Source organism: Peromyscus maniculatus, chromosome 15 (genome assembly GCF_049852395.1).
Source record: "Peromyscus maniculatus bairdii isolate BWxNUB_F1_BW_parent chromosome 15, HU_Pman_BW_mat_3.1, whole genome shotgun sequence".
In the NCBI taxonomy this organism is placed as follows: Eukaryota; Metazoa; Chordata; class Mammalia; order Rodentia; family Cricetidae; genus Peromyscus; species Peromyscus maniculatus.
In genome coordinates, this window is record NC_134866.1 from 917,638 (window position 1) to 943,454 (window position 25,817).

Genomic DNA, 25,817 nt, shown 5'->3' on the forward strand with positions numbered 1-25,817 from the left:
GGTGGCGCACGCCTTTAATCCCAGCACTCGGGAGGCAGAGGCAGGCGGATCTCTGTGAGTTCGAGGCCAGCCTGGTCTACAGAGTGAGTTCCAGGAAAGGAGCAAAGCTACACAGAGAAACCCTGTCTCGAAAAACAAACAAACAAACAAACAAAAGAACCAGTGTTGGGGGTCCTGGGCTTCTATGTAGGTGTTCTGTTGTTTCTTTGAATTCTGTTCTTATTTTGTTATATCCTACTTACCTCAGGGTTCATTTCCTTGTCCTTTTTTAGTTCAAGAGAGACGCCTTGGACATTTAATCATTTTCAGTTTCTGCCAGAAGTGTATAGGCAGAGCAAATTTCCCTATTACCGGACTGCTGTATGTTCAGCTTAGCACACAGGTGTTTTAAATTTTTGTATTTTGTTTTCAACTCAGGTGAAAATATTTTTCTAAGTCCCTCTTTTTATTTATTTATTTATTTATTTATTTATTTATTTATTTATTTATTTATTTATTTAATTTTTTCCGAGATAGGGTTTCTCTGTGTAGCTTTGCGCCTTTCCTGGATCTCACGCTGTAGACCAGGCTGACCTCGAACTCACAAAGATCCGCCTGGCTCTGCCTCCCGAGTGCTGGGATTAAAGGCGTGCGCCACCACCGCCCGGCTAAATCCCTCTTTTTAAAAGCCAGGGTCTTTCTATGTAGCCTAAGATGGCCTTAAATTCACGGTGATCCTCCCGCCCTAGCCTCTCAAGTGGTGGGATAACAGGTATGTGTCACTATGCTTTCTTTTTTGATCCATGCGTTATTTCAAAGTGTGATATTTAAATTGCCTTATCGCTAGGAATATGATCATTCTTGGTAAACATTCCATGAGTTCTTCAAAAATGTATTCTGCTAACGTTGGGGTAGGGTCTGTGAACGTTAACTAGATGGTGTGGGGAGTGTGTTCTGCATGCCTCCCAATCCTTACAGACCTTCTTGCACACTCGTCCTGTCATTGCTGTGAGAGTTTGTCATTTGATGGATATAAATTTGACTTTCTCCCTGTAGCTCAATCACTGCTTATTAGTTTGAAGCTCTGAGCCTAGCCATATAAACATGACTACCATGTCCCTATGACAAACTGTTATCTGTGATCTTGTATAATATTTTAGGACCAGCCTTAATATTGTATTTCCCAGGGGCTAGGAGAGAAAACTACGAACGGCGAGGACTGTTTTCAGGAAATAGAATCTCAGCACACAGAGCTCTTAGTCTACTTGCTTTTATTTCTCTGGGATAAAATTCTGTCTTCACAGCTTCAGTTCTCATCTCGTGCCTAGCTCCTTTCTTGCCTGATTAATCTCTACCTATATCTACTGTTCCCTCTAAGTTCTATCTTAATTCTCTTGTCTTAATTCTGCCTCATCTAGGTCTTCTCATTTCGTTCTTACCCAGCTAGTACTTCCTCATCTTCTGTCTCGTCCACATGTTTTCTCTGGTCAAAATCCTCCGTGTCCCTCTCAGTTCTCCATCCTCAGGTTCCCTACCTTCTCTCCATCTCCTCATACCTCTAAGTTCTATCCTCTCTGAAAATAAAACTGCCTTTTTATCCCTTTGACCCTCATCTGTCCAAGTTATCATTTTTCTGCAAGGTGGGGGAAAGTGTGCTTGGTTGCTAGGCAACTGTGTACAGCTAGATGCCTCTGGTGATAGTTAAAGGGAGATCTGGAACTAGAGGTAAGATTTGGGAAAGGAGACAGTTAAGCTTAATTGGCACATCCGCCAGGCCTTCTCAAACAGGTAGTCTGGACGCTTAAGTCTGTTCTTAGAAAGTACAGAGGTATTTCTGATAAGGTACTTTCCTCCATCTAGGGATGGACCTGGCCAGATGCTGCCAGTGATGATAGTTACAGGGAGGCTTGAACTGGGGTTCTGGCTGTGCATAGCTGTCAGATTATCTAAATATTCTTAGAAGTGGTTAGGTAAGGAGTTAGATGTCTATAAAGTTAGTAAGGCTGTAAGAAAAGGAGGGTTCGAGCTAAAGTGTTTGAAGCTATTACTTAAGGTCCACTTGACCTAGGTGGTGTCTCTGTGTGGTGTTCTTAATTCAGGAGACTTATTATGTGGTGGTCTGGACTGTTATTTCTGTTAGTCCTTGAATGTGGCTAAGGGAGGATATCTGATTCCAGTGCTGAAAGGGGAGAAATGGATGGGCCTGAGAGAAGGAAGTCTTTCCTGAGGTTGTTCTCCAAAACCTTGAATGTATATATATGTCCAAACAGTGATCAGTCCACACTGTTAGCAATTCTTAGGGAAAAAAAAATCAACTGGGAAAGCTATGCAGGCACACATGATTTTCATGATAGAAGACAGCTGATATATAACAAGCCAAATAACACCAAAATCTCCTTGGAATTTGGCTTCCTCTGAAGGAATTCCTTGATCCCTTCAGGCAGTGGCTTTGGCATAACCAGCTGAGTTCTTACAATATATTCTCGTGGCCCGCAGCACTATGAGAAGACATACTTTACTCCCTGGTCATATTTTCTCCTAAAACCTATTTTCCCTGATACTAATGGGGCCAGTCTAGCTTTGTTTTGCTGAGTATTAATGTGGTATATTATTATTTTTTACTTATTTGCATCTTTATATTTAAAATAGGTTTCTTAAAAGCTGTACACAATTGGGTCTTTTTTATTCAGTCTGGCAATCCTTGCCTTTTATTTGGAGATGTGAAAGCCATTTATATTTAATGTAACTATTAGGATGTCTTGGTTTAAGTTTACTATGTTGCTGTTTTCTACTTGATTCATCTGCTCCTCCTTCATTTTCATTTTACAACTTTGTCTTTTTTCTTTCTTTGAGACAAGGTCTCATGTAGCCCAAGCAGGCCACATGTAGATGAGGCTAGCTTTGAATCCCTGATTCTCCTGTTTTCCAAGGCCTGAGATTATAGGTATGTATGACTTGGGTTGAGTACTTAGATGATTCATTTTCTTTCTTTCTTTTTTTGTTTTGTTTTTCAAGACAGGGTTTCTCTGTGTAGCTTTGCTCTTTTCCTGGAACTCACTCTGTAGACCAGATTGGCCTTGAACTCACAGAGATCTGCCTGCCTCTGCCTCCCAAGTACTGGGATCAAAGGCGAGCGCCACCACTGTCCGGCGATTCATTGTATAATGGCTTAATGGAAATTTGTTTGGTTTAGGGAAATATTTGTTTAGGGTTTATAGCATGCAACTTTAAACTATCCAACTATCCCAGTGTGCCTTTGATTTATACTCTATCACAGTTTAGACACATGGACCTGTGTTTCTGTGGTAGTTTGAATGCAATTGGCTCCCATAATCTCATAGGGAGTAGCACTGTAGGTATGGCTTTATTGGAGTGGGTATTGCCTTGTTGGAGAAAAGTGTGTTACTGTAGGGGCAGGCTTTGAGGTTTCTTATGCTCAGAATACTGTCTAGTGTCTCAGCTGATTTTCTGTTGCCTGTAAGATGTAGGGCTCTTTGCTACTCCTCCAGAACCACATCTGCCTGCATGCCGCCATGCTCCCTGCCATAATGATAATGGACTGAACCTCTGCCACCTCAATAAAATGTTTTCCTCTGTAAGAGTTGCCTTGGTCACGCTGTCTCTTCACAGCAATAGAATAAGACAGAAGTTGGTATCAGGGACTAGGGTATTGCTGTGATAGGTCTATGTTTTTGTTTGGAGTAATATGGACTTCAGGAGTTTGGTTAGGAAAGTAGTGGAATGCTTTAAGCACTGCTTAATAAGCCATACTATTAGGAGCATGGGAGGCACTGATGCTGATTGTGATTTGATGAACTGTGGGAATCAAGAGGTTTCAGAGGAGAAGAATGTTAGTATGTGGCCTAGAGACTGGTCTTGAGATATTAAAGTGGCTGCTCTTTGCCCTTGTCTGAAGAGTCTGCCTGAGGCTAAAGTGAAGAGTTTTGGATTAATTCCACGGGCAGAGGAAATCTCAAATCAGTATAGTATAAACTCTATTTTGTGGTTACTAGTGTTAACTTTAACAAAGATTTAAAATGAAAAGGAGCAAGCTGAGCAAGGAAAAATATTGGAGGAGAAAAGCACCAGAAAGTGGAATGGAGCTAAATTCTGTGTTCAAGGAGATAAACAGATTGAGAAAGGTACTAAAGGGACCTCAGGGCAAGATCCTACCCAGCTAAGTTTCCAACCTGTGAAAAGGAATTAACGAAAAGTTTAGAGCCAGGTATGGTGGTACACACCTTTAATCCCAGTAATGGGAAGGCAGGGGCAGGCAGATCTCTGAGTTTGAGGCCAGCCTGGTCTACAGAGCAGGTTTCAGGAAAGCCACGCTTAGTGAAGGACAGAAAGCTGGCAAACATGTAATTGAAGGGGGGGGGATAACAGCTTTGGGTACTGGAGTTAAGGATAGAAGGGGCCATGGAATTTGCCCCCAATAAAAGCTGCTAAGGCCAGGCATGTGTCAGGGGTGTCCCTGAATGGAGACCTAGAGAAGCCATTGCATGAAGCTGTGAAGGTGAAGCCTGGATTGCTTCAGAGACCCCAACGTGTTAGAGATGCCAGAGCCCTGAGGTATCTGTCAAGAAGAGCAGCTAACAGGAAGTGGAACCAGTACAAGACTAAGGAGGGTATTGCAGTCAGTCAGCAAAGATGAATGGAATTGGAAGAACATTTTGACATCAGACACAGAGATGCAGAGTTTGGAGAGCTTGATTTAGTTGCTAATTAAAATGATTTAAGCAACATGAAAACACGTGATTACCCCAGGCAGATCTGGATTCCTATCAGTATGTCCCCTTTAGCCTCTCCTGCTGCTGTTTTGCATTAATGAACTGTGTGAAACACTTTTAGGATTTGAACTGTATTTGCAGTGAGCACCAAATTCTAAGTTAGCAGAATTGTTAAGTCTCAAATTGTTCCCAAGACACCTTTAGCTTTGTTTTCTTTGTGCTTTATATGTCACACACCTTGTCTTAGATTATTTTAAGATTTCCTTCTGTGGCCGAATCTTGGCAATTTGATGGGTACTGTGATGACATGTAGTCTTTGTTTTGTTTTTCCCCCGAGTTCTCTGGATTCATACTGTTCTAGTTTTCATGATGTTTGAGATTTTTCTAAACACTATTTGTTCAATACTCCATCTTTTCTCTTCTTAGAAGCTTCCATTTAGCTCTAACTGGGTTTGCTGGAAGTTATGCTCCACTGACTGGGGCTTTGTTTTCAGATGAGGGTCTGTTTCATAGGTTGGCTTGGGAACTCCTGGGCTCAAGCAATCCTCTTGCCTCAGACTCCTGAGTGCTGGGACTAAAGGTATGTGCTATGCCCAACAATAATAGCACTACAAATGTACAAATTAAACAAGCACCTCAGAGGCCATCCAAATTATCAAGGGCACACAAAGGGAAATCCAAACTAGATCTTACTTCACCACAGGCCCAATTCTATGCAAATGAAAACATATAATCCTTTTAGAAAACTTGCAATATTGAGCTGAGCATTCATCTGTGTTTCTCTTCAGTCCATGAATAAGAGATATGTGGACACGTCCTTATGTCCAAGTGGGAAACTTAGGGTCTGTCTTCGAGGGTCAGTTCAGCTTATTTGGCTGACTCATGCCTATGTGGTACACTGAGACAGTATCACAAGATTTTTATCAAGGGGAGTAGAAGGGCAAGAGAAAAGGATGAGGGTGAGCCAAAGGGGCCATGTGCCATGAAACAAAGTTACAGCTTGGGAAATTGAAAAGGTAGTTTGAATGTAATTAGCCTCCACAAGCTCATAGGGAGGTATGGCTTTGTTGGAGGAAATGTGTCACTGTGGAGGCAGGCTTTGAGGTCTCATATACGCTCAAGCCATGCCCAGTTTTTCGGTTTACTTCCTGTTGCCTGTTGATCAAGATGTAGGACTTCCAGCTCTAGCACCACCATGATAATGGACTAAACCTCTGAAACTGTAAGCTACACCATTAAATATTTTCCTTTATAAATTGCATGGTGATGGTGTCTCTTCAAAGCAATAGAAACCCTAAGACACCAAGGCACAGTTCCCTAGAGCCTGCCTGCCCAGACCCGTCCCTCCTCAGAGTTGACCAACAGAGATCCATCTTACACTTGTTCTGAGCCATGGAATGTAATCTGACTTTATGTGGCAGCCCAGGGCCCTTCCATGGTTGTCTCCCTCAGGAGGTGCCATCACTGAAGCAGCTGCTGGAGCCAGGGCTGTCTTTCATGTTCCTCAGTGAAGGAGAGAATGTACTAATACTGCTGTTTGGTAACCTCTGTTTCCTTAGTGCTTACCAAACTGGGGGTGCAATCACAGGTATAGGTGCTGGCAGTTGCAACCCTCCATGCCTGGGCTACCCATCCTCATATGTCCCAAGCAAAACCTCCTGCTTTTGACTTGTGCTCTGCTTGGTGGGGCTCTCTAAATCAGCTTCAAGCCTTCCTCCTGTCCCAGGACCCAGGTGTAATGAACCTCTGAATGCCATGTGCCCTGCACAGCTGTGTTGGGAGTACCTTTAAAGACCTCCGGGGATCTGTCACCCACTACACACCTAAGACTGCATATCTGCATTAACATTTTAATTGGAAATACTAAAGGTACTATCTGAAACCAATGTTTGTCTTTTGAATCATGGAGTCAGGTTGATACTGAGACTTTGGTTTCAGTTTACTACCCCAGAATCATCTCATTCACAAAGGCACAGATAAGGATGAATGTGTTTCACTTTAGAGTTGCCTTCCAGGTGACCAACTCTCAGAGAAGAGCCTGGCACCCCAGGAGGAAGAATACTGTAGAAGAGGAGAAGAAACTGTTTTCAGCTACCCACAAACCTGCAGACACAGCCAAGCCCCAGGTCACCAGGGCATACTTCAACTGTTCCAACATTCCATTTGCCTTTGGAAATACTTCTTTGCAGCCTACTCCCCTCCATGGCATTTCTCCTAAAGATGTGACCAACCTGAACACTGGCAACTGTGACCAGTCACTAAATGACAAAATGAGCTCCTAGGACATCTGTGGCTCCACAGCTGGGAAACACCCTGGGCATTTGTTCCTTTCAATGTGGAAACAAACCTATCTTTTGTATTGATCTCTAAGAGAGGTTTAACTTATAACATCTGCAGTACTTTCTATGTTATTATAGATTAAGAAAAATGTCACAGCCAAAGAAATTTATTTTAAAATAGAAACATACATACATTAAGCTTTAAACAATCAAATTTTAAACAAAAGAGAAAAAGAGCCATTTGATCCCAGAGTCTGTACAGAACGACTTTCCATGTGTGTGAAATCCACATAAGGAGCACTTAGACAAGTTGATGTGGAAATCCATCATTCTCCCTACCCATGCGTGCTCAGGTGTCCACTGGCTGCCATGGGACACTCATGCACTGAGAGCTACCCTTGGGTGACTGTCTGCTGGCACCATCACCAAGACCCAAGTTCATGTGGGGTGTATGGTTAAGTGCTATGGTTCCTTCCAACACGAGAAGAAAGAGTGCTCAGGGATACTGAGAAATGCTCAGAGGGATTTGGCAACGCAGAAGATGTGGTGTCTAGGAATTCCCCTAAAGCCCCCAGGAATACTCAACTGTGTTGTGCAGTGCTGCTGGGGGCCTGGGCCGAGATGCTCAGTCTGGGTGGGGCTTCCGCTTGGGCTGCTCCTCATAAGACTCTCCAAATTCATTGACCCTGCTCTTATCCACAGGGTAAAGCCTGCAATGGTAGGGATGGATGACTATTAGCAAGACAAGCCCTTACTGTCCTTGAGAGGATATGGCTCCTCTGATAACATCCTCCAATAATCTGAGCCACCTCCAAGTCCCCTTCATAGGTCCGGGGCCTGCCTCCTATCTCTCATGTGCTACACTCTGCAGTGTTGGGAAATGAGAACTTGGCTAACCAGAGAAGGAAGACAGGAGCCCTGCAGCAGGGTGGGACCTGGGGAGGCCTTGCTGTGGGTAACTGTAACAAGTTATCCAAGCAGTTACCAAAACCAGTTCTAGACGATTCCTGGCTCTGAGCACTCTGCTCGTAGTAGCCATGCTCTTCAATCCCGCAACCTCCCACCCTAGCAACACAGCCCTGCTTCTATGAAGACACCAAAGCAGGAAGGGATGCAGTGTCCACTGTTTGAAGTTCTCCTTGGTGCCCCACAAACAAAAAGACAACCAGACCTTAGCTTTAAACAAACCCACCTCCCATCAAAAGCCCTGGGGCTGGGTCTCTGCATAAAGACTTGGAACCACTTCAAGGGGGCCCTGCTGGCTTGAGATGGGATTCTCACAGAACAACCCTGAACCAGGTGTGCCAGTATCTGAGTTTCCCACAAGCTCACTTCTATCTTCAGATATGTCAGGGAACCAATTATAGATGTGAAAACCTAAGAACCAGACCTTATTCAGTACATGGGTGTGGTACTGTGTGCCTATGACAAAAGTCCTTCCCAGACACACAAGTGCATTGACAAACAATCCTAGTCCAGGAACTTAGCTTTGGGAAGACAGGCTCATCTTGTATCGGATGGCCACTTTGGAAAGCTTATAGGAAGCACTGTCATCATATGGGGATGGAGGGGTGTGTGTGTGGGGGGGGGAACTGCAACCTCCAATGGTAGTTACTGGGGGATGGGAGGTGAGGTGGCAACACTCTATAGAAAGCCCTTTCCTCAACATGGACCTAGGCTCTGGGGTCAGAGGACATGGGTAGCCTAAGCCTCTATTGGTTTTAAGGCTTATTCCAGGAAATACCCAAACCTGGACCTACTCTAAACACACCCACAGGCAGTGGCTACATATGCACAACAGAAAGGCCAGATGCCAGCCAGGATGGGCAAAGGAGGACAGGCAAGCATTGTGTTTTACTACATCTCCTAGAGGCTTTCCCTTGTCGGGGCTGGTAGCTTGGATGTGCTGTTTTGGTCTGAGGCCCTGGTAGCTACTAGCTGCTGCTAATGGGTTCAGTCCAGGCCCAGGTGAGAGAGCCACTGACCTCCATCTGTAGGGCATGCAGCCTAAAAGAAGACCAGCACCCCCACCCCTGCCTCACACTGGAGACCTGTGCTTGAGGACAATCTTGCACTGTCATTACAAGACACAACTGAAACCTATTTTGGGCAACAGAGAAAAGCCACGCCCTGTCAAGTCTGTCTGAAACAACAGGCAGGTGCAGGGCTCTACAGCCAAGGAGGTGCTGCATGTACACACTCACCACCTCTGGTACAGGTAGACCAGGAACACCACGTCATCTCTGAAACAGGCCAGCCGGTGCGACGTGGGCATGGTGATGATGAAGGCAAAGACATCATCAATGAAGGTGTTAAAAGCCTGTAAAGCCAGAGGAAGCAGTGAAACCACCACAAAACTGGAGTCGTACACTTTATAACCCAAGTCGTCAGCGAGCTGCTCCTCAGCGGATGGCGGGACCTGTAACTGTGAAATCCACAGCAACAGCGAGAAGACCTAGTGCAGCACCAGAGCAGCACCAGGACAGCGGGGTCCAGGCCCACCATAAGGACCTGCAGCGTTCTGTGCTAGGAACCAAGAGCAGAGCAGCGCTGGGACTGGCTCCTCAGAGAACTGAAACTGCAGCCTGTAAGCTCGGTCTACCCAACCTGTACGGAGGCTTCTAGGCTCTGCTGGGAAGACACAGAACTCTGCTCTCAAACACTGAACTACTGAGCAAAATATGTGACCTTTCCCTCAAAACTTTCCCTTACTGTGACTACGAGAACCTTCATTGTGTAGTTGGTGGCTTTTCAGAGTTTGAAAAGATGTCTTAGTTTTTTTAACAAAGTGGACAGGGTCAAAAGTCCTGTGTGTCTGTGTGTCTGTGAGCTCATGTGCACCCCATAAAGGGTCTTCCAGCCATTCTTAGCATGGACCTGGTGCTTACCTTGTAGGTAAAGGCCTTCCAGGGCAGGTGTGCCACTGACTTCATCTAAAACAAGGAAGATACCACAGGTCAGCCACAGGCAACATAGAGAACACAGGGCCATTGCCTTAGCAGAGACACCCTGGCCTTACCTTGTAATTGACAAAGAGCTGGGGCAACATGAAGAGAAAGCCAAAGGCATAGACACCTGTGAAACAGAAGACATCCATGAAAAAGAACCAAACATCCATTCTGCTGGGGCGATACACAGAGACACCCAGCTTCCAAAAGACCTCAGCTGGCCTTGTCACAGCTTCCTGGCTAATAAACCCACCAGGAGTCAAGGACAAATCAGAAAAGCAGCACACTTTTTATGGATTGCTGCTAACTTTTGTTTTCAAGGATCAAGCCAGTGCTGGACACCAGGGTCATCATAAGGGCACTGGGGAAGGTGCCAGGATTTAAGTCTGGGACTCATACCTGGAAACGTGACCATCGAGAGCTACCTGCTTATTGAGAGGCTGCCTGACCTTTATGCTGCTCACTGGTACACCCCAAATCACGAGAATCCAACGCTTTGACACTTGGCCATGGGACACACACAATATAGAGGCCATGTGCTCTGAACCACACATAAGCAGCAGGGCATTGACGAGCCTCTCAGTGTGTCCACAAAAGGTAGCTTGCCATATTCTAGGTCTGGTGTTCTGGGAAAGTCTATGGAATGAGATGTCAGATGGGATTGGAATGCTACTGTTGCCTATTTTTAGGGAAGGAAACAGACTAGCAGAAGAAGGACCCAAGCTCAGGAACAGGCTTGTTTGATGCTTAAGCCCCATAATGCTGGGCACTATATGAGTGCTAATGCTAAGGGACTAACTAGCTTTTCATCCTAGAAGCCTGTACCACCAAGTGATGAACAGGAACAGGTAAAGCAGCACCTACTATAACACTATCACCAAGGAGGAGACACAAAGACTCACCATTCACAAAGCTGTTGATGAGCCAGGAGTACCAACTGAAACAGAAGTAAAGAAATTGTGATCTGAGGCCAAGGGCACGTTGCTGAATGTTAAAATGAAGAAAAAGCACCCTCCTAAAAAAACACTTTGACACCCAAGCACTCAGCATAGCTGGGATAGTCTCTATGGAAGTAGGCTCCATGTGGGGAGACACCACTCTGAAAGACAGATTTTAGTCCCAGGGAGATATGAACCCATGTACAGCATTCAACCCTGAAATCCTGTCTAGCCAGGGCCATGCTGCCCACCCATCCTAATGCCTGACCCCAGAAACACATCTCTCCACCAGACACAGGGTCCTGAGTCTTCTTTAAATGATCAAAGCACCATCATGGTGTTAGCATTTTTCTCTTTCAAACTCTGTCCAATCTCTGTATTTAAAGTCAGTGATGGAGTAGGGGAAGCCTGTACTTCCCAGGTTGAAGGCATGCATGCCTATGTCAGATATGTGGTCCCTGCAGCCTTCCTGAGTACCTGAGATGCACAAGGGCATGTCAGTGCTTCCTGTCCTCTTCATAACCCAGAGGAGATGAAGACCTAGGACTGACTTTCAGAATAGCAGACGCATGTTCTGGGCTGCATCTGAGAAGGGTCCCCAGTTCTAGGCAGCCCAAGTGGGAGGGTCCCCAGTTCCATGGAGCCCAAGGTGCATGTGCCCTATGCTCAGAAATCAAGCTAGGTTTTTCAGCTGGGAAGATGAGGGTGTGAACTCTGCATCACCCACCTCTTATACTTGATATTCAGGAGTGAGTAGACAGCGCCCCCAACACAGAGAGGGTAGAGCAGGTAAGACAAGTACTTCATGGCCTGTGAGGGACAGAGGCAGCTTCTAGTTAAATAACTCAACCACCAAACACCTCAGCAGATGCACCATCTAACTTATGTCAACAAGAGCAAGCAAAAGAGGCAGAATCCCAGTAACATTTCAGGTAACAGCACAACTGTGTGTAATGGCCATAATTCTGCCAAGACTCCAAAGCGAGAACCTGCATGCATACCACTGGTAGCAATGACTGTGATGTATCACCCCTGATGCATCAGACAAGCTGCCTGCATCAGAGTGGCAAATTCAGCCAGAAGAAACCAAGGAAGCACCCAAGTCACAGACCCTGCAACTGCACCAAAGGCCCTGTATTTACTTTGGTTTGTTCTTTGTTATCCTCTCACTAAAATCTGAAATGCAAATAGCTGAGCTTAGAATCAAAACACCAAAACCATTCTGTACAGAGACATCCTGTTAACCCAACATGTCTCACTCCTAAGGAGCAATGGGGAGGCTAGGACCTGGATGCTAGAGGGCTTCCTGTGGCCTCTGTATGAATGAACAGAGAAGCCAGCTATTGGTAGAAACAATTTCCTAAACAGCAGGAACTCTGTCCAGGTGACAAACTAGGAACCAGTGGCCTGAGAGCTTGTTCCTTCCCTGTGAAGAGGGTACGTCCACATGTTCACCCTCAGGACTCCTATTCAGGCTGGTTCCATCCCATTCTCAGGACAGGTTCTCTCCCCGACTCTACCATATTGTAGCAAGGGCCCAATCCCCCATGGTATCACGGGCTCCCCAACTGCTTACCTGGGCATCGTACTTCTCAGTCTTCCTCTCAGACTCACTGTGGGTGCCAAACTGTTGTAAGATTAATATAGTGTCAGCTGACTCAGGAGACCATCAGCACAGCAAAGCTAGGACTGTAGCAATAAATGGTGTAGGGACCACTACACCGCCCTCAGTACCCACACTGGCTGCACCTAGCCCCAGGCTTAGGCACTGGCCACACCTGCCTCTGTTTCACCAGCATAAAGGCCCAGACCCTTAGCTTCCACTGAGTCCGCTCAGTCTCCTGATGAATCAGGTGAAGAAAGAATTAGTAACTGATCAGAAAGCTGACATGAGCTCTATCAGTGATGTCTTACAGCCAAGAACTGCAAAGCCAGCCTGTGTGAGGAGTCTCCCCATCCTGTGGGGCACTTTTGCATACATATGCCTGTGTGCTGGGAGCTCTGTACTAGGCAGCAAAGGCAGGATAAAGTGCCCCCAGAAGGTTCAGCTCTAACGTGGACACAGTAAGAAATGACAGCCTGGCGAGTCTGTTCAGGAAAAGCTTTGTCTGGGGCAGTCATCACAGGTCTCACCTGAAACACAGGCCTCAGGCCTCTCCAGGCCACTGTCATTTTCAATGCCTTCTTCACTTTCCAAAGCTGGAGGAAGAAAAGGAAATCTACATTTAATTCTGAGATGCTGGATAAGGAGCTAAACTGTGAAGGACAAGACCTGGCCCCCATCATCCCTCACCCCACTAGTCACTGTTTCTGTTCCCTCTACCTCTCATGGTCATTTGTGGACTGGGAAGCTCTGCACCATACTCTTGGCTGTCCACTAGGTGGATTGTGCAGTCACTGGTAAAACACAAGGAAACCAGTACTCATACCTGCTCCAAACCAAGATAGTCTTCCTCCGGGGCCCTGAGCCTCATCCTGGACTCAATGGGTACCCATGCCCTCCTCAACATCCTTACTGCAACCTTGTGCCCGTAGTATTTACTAAGGTCGGGTCTAGCACATTGCCTGAGTTGGATTTTCATGCTGTCACTGGGACAGTCTTTGAGTTGCAGTGTCAATGAAGCCCATCTCTCAACAAGCATCCATAGCCACAAGGGCCAGTATTCAACAGAACCAACTCTGAGAACTAGACCCCTGGGCCTGCCCCTGCTTGGTGCCCTCCTTCCAGATTGGGCTCCTGTGGCTCCTTCCCAAAAGTACCTAGTAGCAGCACTAGGTCATAACATGTCATGTGCCATTACCTACTCTCCACATGGCTGTTCCATCCCAACTTCCAGTCAAACCAGGAGCTTCTCCAAAGCCACATCATCCATCTGTTTCATTCAAAGCACCTTATCAAACTTGTTAACACAGGGTCTACTGTAGGTCCAACAGGATCTACTGTCCCAAGATGTACCCTCAGAGACCTCCTTACCCAGCAGCTGCCTCCCTGAACTTGCTTTCAGAGGTGTGCAGGTCCTCAGAGGGCCTCTTGTTTCAGCACTCAGAACAGCTGAGCAAGTGCTGAAGTTCACAGACCTCACAGAAACCCCATCCTGACCCAGCATGGTACCCAGGGCTCACCTCAATGGCAGCCCCAATACCAGCAGGGATCAGCACCAGAAGGCTTGTTTGTTCATCCAGCAAGAAGAGGAAGATGACCACGGTGCTGAAGCAACGCCAGAGCACTGGGGACATGAGCACACAAGGTGGTGAGGACACACTGCAGCCGCCCTTTGCACACACCCACACCCACCTTTGAACCTGTCACCTCCTCCCCTCCAGCTCTCTCCGTTTGCCACCTGATTAAAGAAATCAGGTGGGCTGTGTGTGTGTGTGTGTGTGTGTGTGTGTGTGTGTGTGTGTGTGTGTGTGGAGCTTAGCAGTAGAGCCTTTACTTAAGAGTGCACAAGGTTCTGGGTTTCACACCCCGCACCAGGGGAGACAAAAGGATAGTAGATAATGACGCAACTTTTCTTTTTTTTTTTTTTTTCTTTTGGTTTTTTCGAGGCAGGGTTTCTCTGTGTAGCTCTGGCTGTCTTGAAACTCACTCTGTAGATCAGGCTGGTCTTGAACTCAGAGATCTTTCTGCTGCTGCCTTCCGAGTGCTGGGACTAAAGGTATGCACCATGGGAATAAAGGTGTGCATGACCACCACCCGGCCAATGATGCAACTCATGAAAGCACTTTAAATACCAGAGGCCACAAAAACGAGCAGATGGCAGAGGGCATGGTCTAAGCAGGTACCAGATCTGGGTGACAGTCACAGACAATGGGTTGGCTGTCCTGGCCGAGTGCTTGCTTGTGCCCTTACTCTACACTCTCCTATTTTGTACCATTTTATAGTTTGTTCCTTTTACAATGCTATGCTTTTGTTCACAGGCTGGACTTTGAAGACACAGTCTGGTCAGGGCCACTGTTGTATGGTATTTTGTGTTCTGACAAATAAAGCTTGCCTGGAGGTCAGAGGAAGGAGCTAGCCACTAGTTAACCATAGAGGCCAGGCAGTGGTGGCACACACCTTTAATGCCAGCACTTGGGAGGAGGAAGCAGGAAGATCAGAGTTGAAGGCCACCCTGGGTTACACTAGATTAAACCAGTCTAAAAGAGAAACAGCCAGGCGGTGGTGGTGCAGGCCTTTAATCCCAACACTAGGGAGGTGGAGATGGGAATATAAGACGGGTGGAGACAGGATCTCAGCTGCCCATTCGGTCTGAGGATTCATAGACAGAAGAAGTTTCTAGTGAACACTGCTCTGCTTCTCTGATCTTTCAGATCAGAGATATCTGACTCCAGGTTTTTATTGTTAAGACTAATTAGGATCACACTTCAGGCCACAGTTAACAGAGTAAGCAAGAGGCCTCTCCTCCATAAGTGCCTGGTGACAGACACTGAGGGGCTGTCCTGGCAGCCTTGTGTTTTACATCCATTGGGGCTGATCCTGGCAGTCAAATCCAGCTCCCCCTGAAGCAGCCTCCCCTTTCTATCCCTTATACCTGCACCTACACTTACCTCAAAGGCCTGTCACCATCACAACAACCATAGCAGTCACTGCTCCTTTTGTTATACAGCAAAACCATCACACTGTATCATGTGCAGTGGAACAACTATTCTGCAAAGTCAGGTCTCACTTGATGAGGACACTGCTCCAAGTACTGGGGAATTTACTATGAAAACTGACCCTAAATCCAGCAGCCAGAGCTCCTGAGGCAAGGGACAACACCCTCAGGCATCCGTTCTGGAGCTAGGAGGGAGTTGGTAGACAGAAGGTGTGGTGCTATATTGAAATCTATGAGTAACCAAGCTGCCTTACAGGACTATGCATCCTGCCTCCAATGGCAGGCCAACTCCACATCCTTACAAAGAAGGCCTGTGCCCCATGGCCTAGAGCCTCAATGGGACTCAGAGATGCTCACTGGCTGCTGAGATTGCTGAGGCAGGAGTTCAAGGTTTCAGAAGGAGCCATTGGGCAGGTGGACTATTCCTACCTGCTTTAGTAGACATTCCAATCATGCTCTTCTTTTTCTTCCAGAAACTGATGTCATTTTTAAATGCCAGGAAATCAAAAAGAAGCTGTAAAGAATAGACAGGACGGCAGCTTACACTCCAGTCACTTACATCACTTTCACTGACCAAGTAATCTCCCTCAGGTTCAGTAAGACATGCTCACTATCTACCAAACCTGCCCCCCTACACGTTTTCCATAGGTCAGAATTGTGGAACTTGGAGGGAGACATTAATGTATTTCTTAAACATATATCTCTGACTCAAATCCCAGGCAGAGTACCTTGGGGTGTGACCAACCAGGTAACTCAACCTAGGTTTCAGTCCCTTACTTAGAGCAGTACAATCTCTCACTGTGTGACCTCCTACAATCATTCTTACAGAGCTACATTTGCTTTGGGGTGACTGGTACCGGAAGCTCACTATACCCATGCTTCACTACCTTGCACCCTGCCTGCACCCAGCACACTTGTCAGAGAGCTTGCTAGTGTGTCTGTGCTCTGCACATGACACATGACACATGACAGGATTGCTCACTTTCCTAGCTGGAAAGTCTACTAGGGGACAACACAGAGAGGCTAGAGGCTGTGAAGAACCCATGATCTAGGTCACCTGACCCCAACTGTACACACAAGTGCCCATGGAGCCACCCCAATGTCTGCCCCTAGTCCCTGCCACAAGAACCCAGGGGACAGCTCACGTGAAATGCTGCAACAAAGAAGGTCAACGCTAAGAGATATAAGTTGGTGTCTACAAAAATTCCCTTCACTTCATCTGCATCTTTTTCTGAAAATCCTGCAAGGAAAACACATTATAATTCAAGAAGATCCATTTCAGTCTTACCCAATGTCACAAATATTCTTCTGAATGTAGAAAACTTACATCTTATCTGGAGCAAAAGTCAACAGAAGTTGTGGCATTTAAAATACTGTGTTCTGAATAAAGCCAATTTTCAGCTAGTTCCTAAGGTTACAATCTAAGAAATAAAAGGAGCTGAACCACTATAAGCTGCTTGACCACAAGGCCAAAATGACCCCATAAATGACTAGTAGGAAGTATAGCAGTATGGGTCTGTGTCAGCTGTTGGACAGCATGGCTTAGGATCACCAAACACCCCATGCCACCTTAGCTCAGGGCCCAGGGCCACCCACCGAACTGCTGCAGGGAGTACACGGCATCCTGCATATGGATCCAGAAGCGCAGCCGCCCCAGTGAGATCTTGTCGTAGGACACAGTGAGTGGCAGTTCAGTGGTGGAGCGGTTTATCACCTGCCAAGAGATCCAAAGGTGGAAGGGCCATAAAACATGGCCAGGATTCAGCGCAACTTTGGACGGGAGCTTTCCCAGATATTATCTCCGATCTGAGCAGCATAGGTGCTCTATTGACTTACCCTCACAAGTCCTGACAACTGGGAGATAGGCTCACAACTAGTATTGGCTAGAAACTGGTCAGCTCACTAGCTGAGCTAAGGAATAGGTCTGAGTGCCTGGCTGAGGTGCCATGGACTTGTGCTAGAAGAGGAGGAGACTGTACACAAGGTCTAAGTGCTCTCAGGTGAACCATGAGGAAACAGCACTTGAACCCACACCCCACAGCAGGTGAAGTATGACTATGATGATGGTGCAGGACATGTACACTAGTTTCACATTTCATGAACTGGAACACATCCTCTAACCTTCTACCCCAGTCTCCTGCCGTGAACACTGCTGGTGTCAAAGGCATGATGGTCGTACACAATGGAGCTGGCGACGTGAAATGTGTCAGGGTTAAGTAGTCACTAGGCCTAGGACTTGGCAGCTAAGTGCTGGGGCTCTTCACAGCATGGATAAGCCACTGAACACCCCTTAAATGGCCAGACTTGTCCCAGGGATGCCACTGTAAGGTCCCATCAGACAGCCAGCTGGCTGGACTACCCTAGCAGGCTAGGCTGCCCCCTAAAGATGACATTCCTCTGAGAAAAGGCTCACAAGAGGCAAAGCAAAATATACACAAACAAGTATCACAGCGAAGCTAGTTGCCTACATGTTCACTCAAGGTACTATAGTACCTTAAGGTACTGTAGCTTGTAAGGGTTCCAACAAGAAGGACCAGAAAAGAATATACAATCTGCAGATGCTGGCCTATAGCCTCTATCTACACTAGCTTATATACAAACACTAGATACTCAGCCACAAAAATAGTCACTGAACACAATTTCCCAATTTCTTGCTTGCAAGAAATCAGCACTACTAGGTCTTCCAGTATGCTTACAGACAGCCCCAGGTTTACCAAGTACAGCCTGTACATTTCACAGAACCCAGAATCCTGAGCTTCAAACAAGAAAAAACATAGTCAGAAGGAGGTCAGAAGTCAGTCAGACCTCCTTACTAGAGACTGCCCTGCCCCTAACCCACAGGCCATCTAGGTGCAGATGACACCAGATGGAAGTGCAGGACAGTGGGGGCCTGTCACCCTGAGCCATAGCCAGCATCAGAGCCGAGGCAGGATCTGAGGGGGTCCTGTGGCAAGCTTCCTGTTCTCCAAGAGATCAAGGCTGGTTGTTAGGGAGCACTCACAAACATGGTGGGAGAGGCACACAGGTGTCCACCTATAATCTTTGCTCACCTGTGACCCCAGTCAAAGCTCTCCTTTCCTGCCCCAAATTACTTCCACTGTGAAAGAACACTGACACAGTCCCTGGCAGCAACTATTGCAACCAACAGGAAATATTTAGCATGGCACTTATACAGTGACATTAACTATTAACCACTGTTATTCTCCTAATAATGTAAATCCAAAGTTCAGCCACATTTCTTCTCTCAAAACACTCTTGTTCTCTCTAGAAAAACTGCACCTTTATTGTCACAACAAGGGCACCAGAGTGGCCATTTCATCTCCACAGGACCTTGGCATTGCCCATGCTATCCTGAGTTGTGGCTCCCTCCCAAGCTGGGTTCAGATATGAATCTCTAATTCCATAGCAGGACTAGTCCTGAGGACAAGAAGCTATGCAAGAAACTATGAAGCATCACAGGTCTCACATATCAGGAGCAGGCATGCAGGCCGTTCTGGTGGAGCTCTGTGGGACTACCACCTAAGATCCTAATGAATGACCCAGAAGTCCATCATCAGAAGGTCCCACAAGCAGCCACCACAAAAGCCAGAGCACAGCCAGATACTGAGACCTCTATGTGGCCCAGACATGGGCAACACTCCCTTCTGAGGGAAAGCTTTGTGCCGTGTCTAGGAGAGTGTGGCTCACCATCAGGTCTTTCACCCGGTTGCTCAGCTGGTCGATGAACAGTATGGGGAGGTAGTGTACTGTCTTCCCAAGCTGAATCCTGGGGGTTTGAAGCACAAAAGCCTAAAGTCAGTGTCAGATTTATCCCCTTGGGGCACTAAATATGTGGAGAAACTAGGCCACCCCAGGAGCATCCCACCCAGCATCACTATTGGTTGCATCCTGGCCACTGGAATCTCACAAGATGGCCTTTCCAAACAGAAGCCTGAGAGGGTAACACAGTATGACAATAGTTATAGCCACCAGCAGGGATTCAACCTCTGGAAAGCTATCCACACACTACTTCAGGTTGCCTGAGAGGAAGGCTGGAGACAGGGTCAGATCTGGCCCTTTCTGTACTAAATGTTTACAATCTGGAGCATGTATACAAATCAGATTTTATAGAAAGATTTAGGGTTGGAGATTTAGCTCAGTAGTAGAGTTCTTACTTAACATGTACAATCTTTATTTAATTCCCCAACACCAGACACAAAAAGATTCAAACCTTACAAAAGAAAGTATGACACCTCTGACAATATCAGAGAAACTATCTGTTGTGAATAGAAGGGATTCTCAGCCATTTTCAGCAACATGACGACACCATGATGGCACACTGATAGATCTCAACACTGGGCTTCCTGAACACAACCACAGTCACACTTAAGTAAGGATGGCAAGTAATATTTAGGTCACAGCCTGGAGATGAAATCTTAGACTTAAGTGAGTCTAGCTACAAAGCCAACATTTCACTGCCCAGGCAGCATGAGAACAGCGAAAAGCAATAGGGTACATAGCAGTCAGTTAACCTCTGCTTTTTGTTTCAGCCCAGGGGACATTCTTCCTGGACTAAAGATGAAGATGCACCAGTTGGGAATTCGCTCTTTCTCTCAATCCTGTCAGGCACCTTGATCATCACAACCTCTGGGTGGTAAGCAAGGAGCTGGATAGGGTCTGCAGCAGCTCACAACACAGACAGGGCCCAGAATAAAGATATGGTATACTCTATTTGGGCTCACCCACTATAGACGGCTGCTCTGCCATCAGTTCTAGGAGTTTCCCTCCCAGGGTTCCACTTGAGACTTACATCTTCATGTACCGATGCACATCTGCAGGCAGGGAGGACCCATCAAAGACAAAGTCATCCACCATCACATTCAGGGTCAACCTGGGTCGCCAGTGAGAGACGGGCTCGTCCAGGGCATTAGACGGCTTCTTCTCTGCTTCTATCTGCTGCTATAAAGAATAAAAATGGAAGCTACGCTACCTGGGTCCAGCCTGGAGGTCAGGGCCTTCACCTGAGACCCCACTGGCTCCCTAGACTGTGAAAAGTGGGAAATGAGGCCAGGTTGAGGGGTTCTAGTGACCTTAGGCTGTCAGTCCCAGACCACATCCTCCTTCCTCCCAACTGGTTCTATGAGATCTTGAGGAGGCAGAGCCGAGGGGTCAGGGACTGGGGAACTAACAGAGCAAGCCTGCATGCTTATGAGCTGGGGAGAGACTACCAAGAGACTAAACTAAACCAGATATAAGTGAACAAAGAATGGTCTGAAAAGAGATGCATAGGACTGGGTATTAATTCTAGATAAAACTAAACCCAGGGAGAAAACTCTGGGCAAATCAACTTTATCTGAAACCAAGATGACTTGTTCAGGAAGCAGCACCACCCTATTTCCTCCTGAACAGCTGTCACACAGCATCTCGTGTCCCAGCCAAAACAGCAACAGCTTGCACTGAATGGTTTCAGATGCTCCATACCTACACATACAGGACACCAGCCTGCTCCCCACACTACCATCTTGAATCCTCCCATCACCCCTCCCCGACCCCCCCCCCCCAAACAGACACAGCAGGGGACAACAAACAAAAAGAGGTTTTTGTTTTTTGGTTTTTTTTGAGACAAGGTTTTACAGTGTATCCCTGGCTGTCCTGGAACTCACTCTGCAGACCAGGCTGGCCTCGAACTCAAGAGACCCACCTGCCTCTGCCTCCCGAGTGCTGGAATTAAAGGTGTGTGCCACCACTGACCGGCTAGGAAGAGTATTTTATATTGCTGCTTCCTGCAAAGTTGCCATCATTCTTGTTTTGTCATTTGTCCTATCTTCTACTCTATGTGGACACAGACATTGAATATTTCTTATTTTATGTCTATGCCCATGATTGATTCCCTTGCCCCCAACAGTCTTAGTCTACAGGACAGACCGGTCTGGAACTCATGGCAACCCTCCTACTTCAGCCTCAAGTACTAGAATATCAGGAGTGAGCCATTTTGCTTGGTTGAATAACCACTTTTGTGAGTAACTTTTTCTTTACACATAGTTTCCTACAAGTGAACAAAATACAAATAGTACCTATATGCTTCCCATAATTTAGAATTATGAGCATAAGAAGAAAAGCCTAGTCATGCAGTCCTGCACAGTGTGTGTTCTCTGCGTGTATATGCACATATGCACATATATGATGACTCTCACCAGAAAGTACAGGTGAGCTCTGAAGCATAACTGCCTTACCAGGAAGGCATTCACACTTGCCCAAAGATGCAGCAGTCCTAGAGCCAGAGAGGGAGTCTGATGGAGTGCTATGAATCACTGTCCAACACTAACCTGTTGTAGTTTATCTGCAAATCCATGGGCTATTATTTGAAAGAAAGATAATTAAGTATGACAGCAGTATTCAAATTATAAGACATGCACACAAACTCTGAACAAGAAACACAAGCTTGCTACAGTGATCTGTTAAGACCCCTACCTGTGCGGCAGACTCTCCAGTGAGCAGGTTAATTTCTTCTGGTTTGGGGATCATGTAGGTAGTCAGAGGACTGATCAGGTGTACCTGTTTCCCATCGTGCCAGGGCAGAATCCCAGCATGATGTAGGAAAATATATGCGTACAGCGTCCCATTGTTTCTTGTTTTCTTTGGTACAGAAACATTTACTGTCCTAAAACAGAACAGTCATTTTAAACATGTACATGTTGAATTTCAATTTATTATGTAGTCCAGACAGTCCTCAAACTCAGATTCCTCCTGCTCCAGCTTTCCAAGTATCTGGGATTAAAGGCGTGCACCACCATGCTGGCACACATTGTTTACACGCACATGGTAGTTAATGATCTCTTTAGATTTACACAATCTAATTTTAGCTCAGAAATACGAAAAATGAAACCCACCTGCTTATGACTTTTTAGAACACAACCGTGTCCTGAGCACTATGAAAACGTCCAGTACTCCCTGCCTCCATCTCAAGAGCCTCAGAAGGGACTTGCTTTAAAAGCCATGGTGGGAACTGCTACAAGGAGAAACACACACACACACACACACACACACACACACACACACACACACACAGGGGATGGACTTCTCTAAAGCTCCTAAGTAGAGATGCTTCTACCAGGGAACTGAAAGGAACCCCAAACACACAGGTGCTGACCCCACACAATGCTCTGCTGTTGTGTTTCTGGCAGATGCACACTGAGGTGGAGCTCAGAAAGGGCGTTTCCAGGAGCACTCGTGTTTCTACAACTTCCTCCAGGCTCCAAAATGAAAGTTTCACTATCTGTCCTGGACAACTGACATGAGTGTGATGAACAGAAGGCAGTATTTACTGCTATAAAACTAATCCTAACTGAAAAGTAAATGGTGCCAGCACTTTCCACCCCTGGATGGGAGTTGGCAGTCAATAACTGCCCTAAAGTCACAGGCTAATAAGCCTGGACAAGGATGCACTGGTGGGAACTGAAGACTGGTTGACTAGTGAGTCCAATGCCTGTTGGGCAATATAGAACCTTGATTTGATGAGCAAGTCATTTAAAAAATTTTATTTGAACATTTACAAGTTAGAATCATATGTCAAATGCTAAACCATGTTAATTCTCAAAAGTTATTGTACTGTTATTGAGTACTGATGATCTATTCCAATGTAAAACGTCACTTAATAGCCGGGTGGTGGTGACACACACCTTTAATCCCAGCACTCTGGAAGCAGAGGCAGGTGGATCTCTGTGAGTTTGAGGCCAGCCTGGACTACAGAGTGAGTTCTAGGAAAGGTGCAAAGCTACACAGAGAAACCCTGTCTCAAAAAACCAAAAAAAAAGTCACTTAATTATGACTTTCTGCATAATGCTTTCCACTATCCCACTTTCCCCTCTTGTAAGTAACACGTGGACTACTTCTACAGGTAAATCAATGTACTACTCCTTGGGAGACTACATGGTAAACCACACTGCCATCAGACAGCAGTAAATGCTACTTTCAAGTGACAAACTCATCACCTGTGACTTTCAGCTTGAAAGATTACACGTACATCCTAGTCAGGAGTGTTTCTCTAGGACATCCTCACTCTGTACATAATGCTATCAATGACATTGTGGAACCCATCTCTGGCAATCTGTCCTACATCCACACCTTTCAAATTTGGACTCCACATCAAAGTCTTCCACGTTCAAGACCAGGTCCACATTGTTCTCTGCACCAAGGCTGGACCGTGTGGTGGTGTAAACACTTAGCTGGAAAGAGTGAACAAGAAAGTAAGGCCAAAAGGTCCTGACAGAAATCATCACTATAGGGGAGGGCAGGCAACCTGAAGGCTACCTCCCAGGGGGAGAGCTTGGACTTGGTCAAAATGGCCTTTTGTGTGACACTGCTGTGCAGAGCTGACCTGTCGCAAATCCCCACTGGAACCAGGAAGTGACACTGGTAATGTAGGGTCAGAGGTCAGCAGCCTGAAGCATATGGCTGGATTACTCCCAGTGACTTCCACTGGGGTGCCATTAGGAAACACATGTGGGGCAATTCGACCTCAGTAATAATCAGGGCAGAACAGGGCACCAAGGGGTAACCAGAGGGCAGCAGAGAACAGAGAAGCCCAGCTCTCACTGCCACCTCATCAGAACATTGGACGGTGACATCAGTGGTAGCGGGCAACGCCTGGGGCCCGCATCCCGTCCCTGACCAGTGTCAGTAGGGGCACGGGGTAGCACCCGGCCGGGAGGCGCCCTCTTAGGGGCCCCCCGACTCTCACCTGCAGCTTGGGCCGCCGGGCCAGATAGGGCTGGATGCAGTTGGAGTCGCCCGAGCACGGACGCGTGTAGACGATACCGTACATGACCCAGCAGGTGTGCACCACATACACCACAAACACGCCCACCACCAAGCTGGTGAAGGAGCTGCGGCCGCTCCACATGGCGCCGCCGCCGCCGCCGCCGTCTGCGGGCCAGGCGCCGCCGCCGCTCGCGCCCAGCAGCCGCCCGCCGCTCACGGGAGAGCCGCCGCGCGCCGCCGCCGCCGCCGCGGGGAAACCAACGCGCCTCGCGCGGGCCGCCGGCCGCCCCGCATGCTCCCGCCGCCCACACCTGGAGCCGCGGGATCCGCCGGATCCGCCGCCCACCGCGTCCGAGACCCGAGCCGCAGGCGGAAGTGGCCGCGCGCGGCCCGCTGGGAACCGGGCGCGCAGACACGCACGCGCGTCCGCACGCCGGGCGCGTCCGTGACGTCAGCCTCCCGTGCGGTCCTCCCGGCGTGCCCCGCGGGGACCAGGTGGGACTTATTATTCGGTAGGACCTTTACCTGGGAGGATGTCTTCTTGTGCACTGCTTTCCTTATTCCCGGCGCTCTGCAGCCTGGACTGAGGGTTGACGGCCAGGGTCCCAGGACGATGGCGGGCGGGCGGGCGAGGTGGGGATCATAAAGCTGACCTCCCAGCTCTTCTAAGTCCAGGCTAGCGTCCAAAAAAGTTAGGGAAAAAAAAAAAAAAAAGCCCAGGAGACTCAGGAAACTCCTAATTCTCGGGTGTGGAGTTACCATATTGATAAGATGCAATTCAAGATGGACGGAACAGGTCATAAAGACTTTAACAGGTCGGTTGCCACTTTTGTCAGAAGAATGAGTCCTTGGGTAATATAAACGTGGGTCCCGCCTAACCTCTGAAGAGGTAGGTTCTGTCTCAAGCCGATCTGTTTTCCCGACTTGCACATCCATTACACATTCAGATAAAAGCGAATGGGCGTCTTTTTAATCTCTTTTAATATGTCTTCGTTTACAGTATACACAGTTTCTAGAGGGAAGTGACCAGTACCGCGACAGCCCAGAGCAGTGGCTAATAGAGATAAGGTGGGAGGAAAACTTTTTCCTGTTTTGGGAAGCTTGTTGGCAATTGGTGTTTTCCTCACTCCGTGGTGGGCTCACAAGCCCATTCCTGTCAGAAAAGTTTTTGGAGGCAAGCCCTCTTGGAGTTTTTGGAGCTCAGTGTACCAGCTTTGCTCTGTTGTCGCATTTTCATGTTTCTTGTACATAGAACCAAAGCATTGTTAGGCATTTCGTAAAAGTAGTACTATTAAAATGAAAGTTTCAGAGATGAAGCACCTATTTCAGTATAAGGGTGTCTTAGAGTTTCTATTGCTGTGATAAACATGACCAAGAGTAACTTGCAGAGGAGGGCTTATTTTGCTTACACATCCACATCACAGCACATCATTGAAAGATGTTGAAGACTGAAGCAGAAACTATGGAGGCATACTGCTTACTAGCTTGCTCCCCATGACTTGCTCTGCTTTCTTATAGCACCCACGACTACCAGCTCTGGTGGCACTGTTCACAGTGAACTGGGTCCTTCCACATAAATCATCAATCAAGAAAATGCACCACAAGC

At 47.1% G+C, this 25,817-nt stretch overlaps 1 protein-coding gene across 2 annotated transcripts; it reads right to left on the reverse strand.

Annotated features, from left to right (window-relative positions):
* Window positions 1–7,139: 7,139 nt before the first annotated feature.
* Window positions 7,140–24,581, reverse strand: Clptm1l (CLPTM1 like). 2 transcript variants are annotated; one of them, XM_006990003.4, is made up of 17 exons: window positions 24,192–24,581; window positions 23,576–23,676; window positions 21,923–22,112; window positions 20,262–20,410; window positions 19,160–19,238; window positions 17,069–17,186; window positions 16,618–16,712; window positions 15,902–15,986; window positions 13,998–14,101; window positions 13,008–13,073; window positions 12,451–12,501; window positions 11,602–11,684; window positions 10,839–10,873; window positions 10,008–10,063; window positions 9,877–9,921; window positions 9,193–9,308; window positions 7,140–7,698 (listed from the first exon to the last, which is right to left on the reverse strand). In XM_006990003.4, exons 1-17 carry the CDS (start codon window positions 24,351–24,353, stop codon window positions 7,614–7,616), a joined length of 1,620 nt encoding a protein of 539 aa, XP_006990065.2. In that variant the 5' UTR covers window positions 24,354–24,581; the 3' UTR covers window positions 7,140–7,613. The 2 variants fall into 2 exon arrangements, with proteins under 2 accessions (XP_006990065.2, XP_006990066.2); XM_006990004.3 differs by having other exon boundaries at window positions 20,262–20,407; window positions 24,192–24,450.
* Between the last annotated feature and the right edge of the window lie 1,236 nt (window positions 24,582–25,817).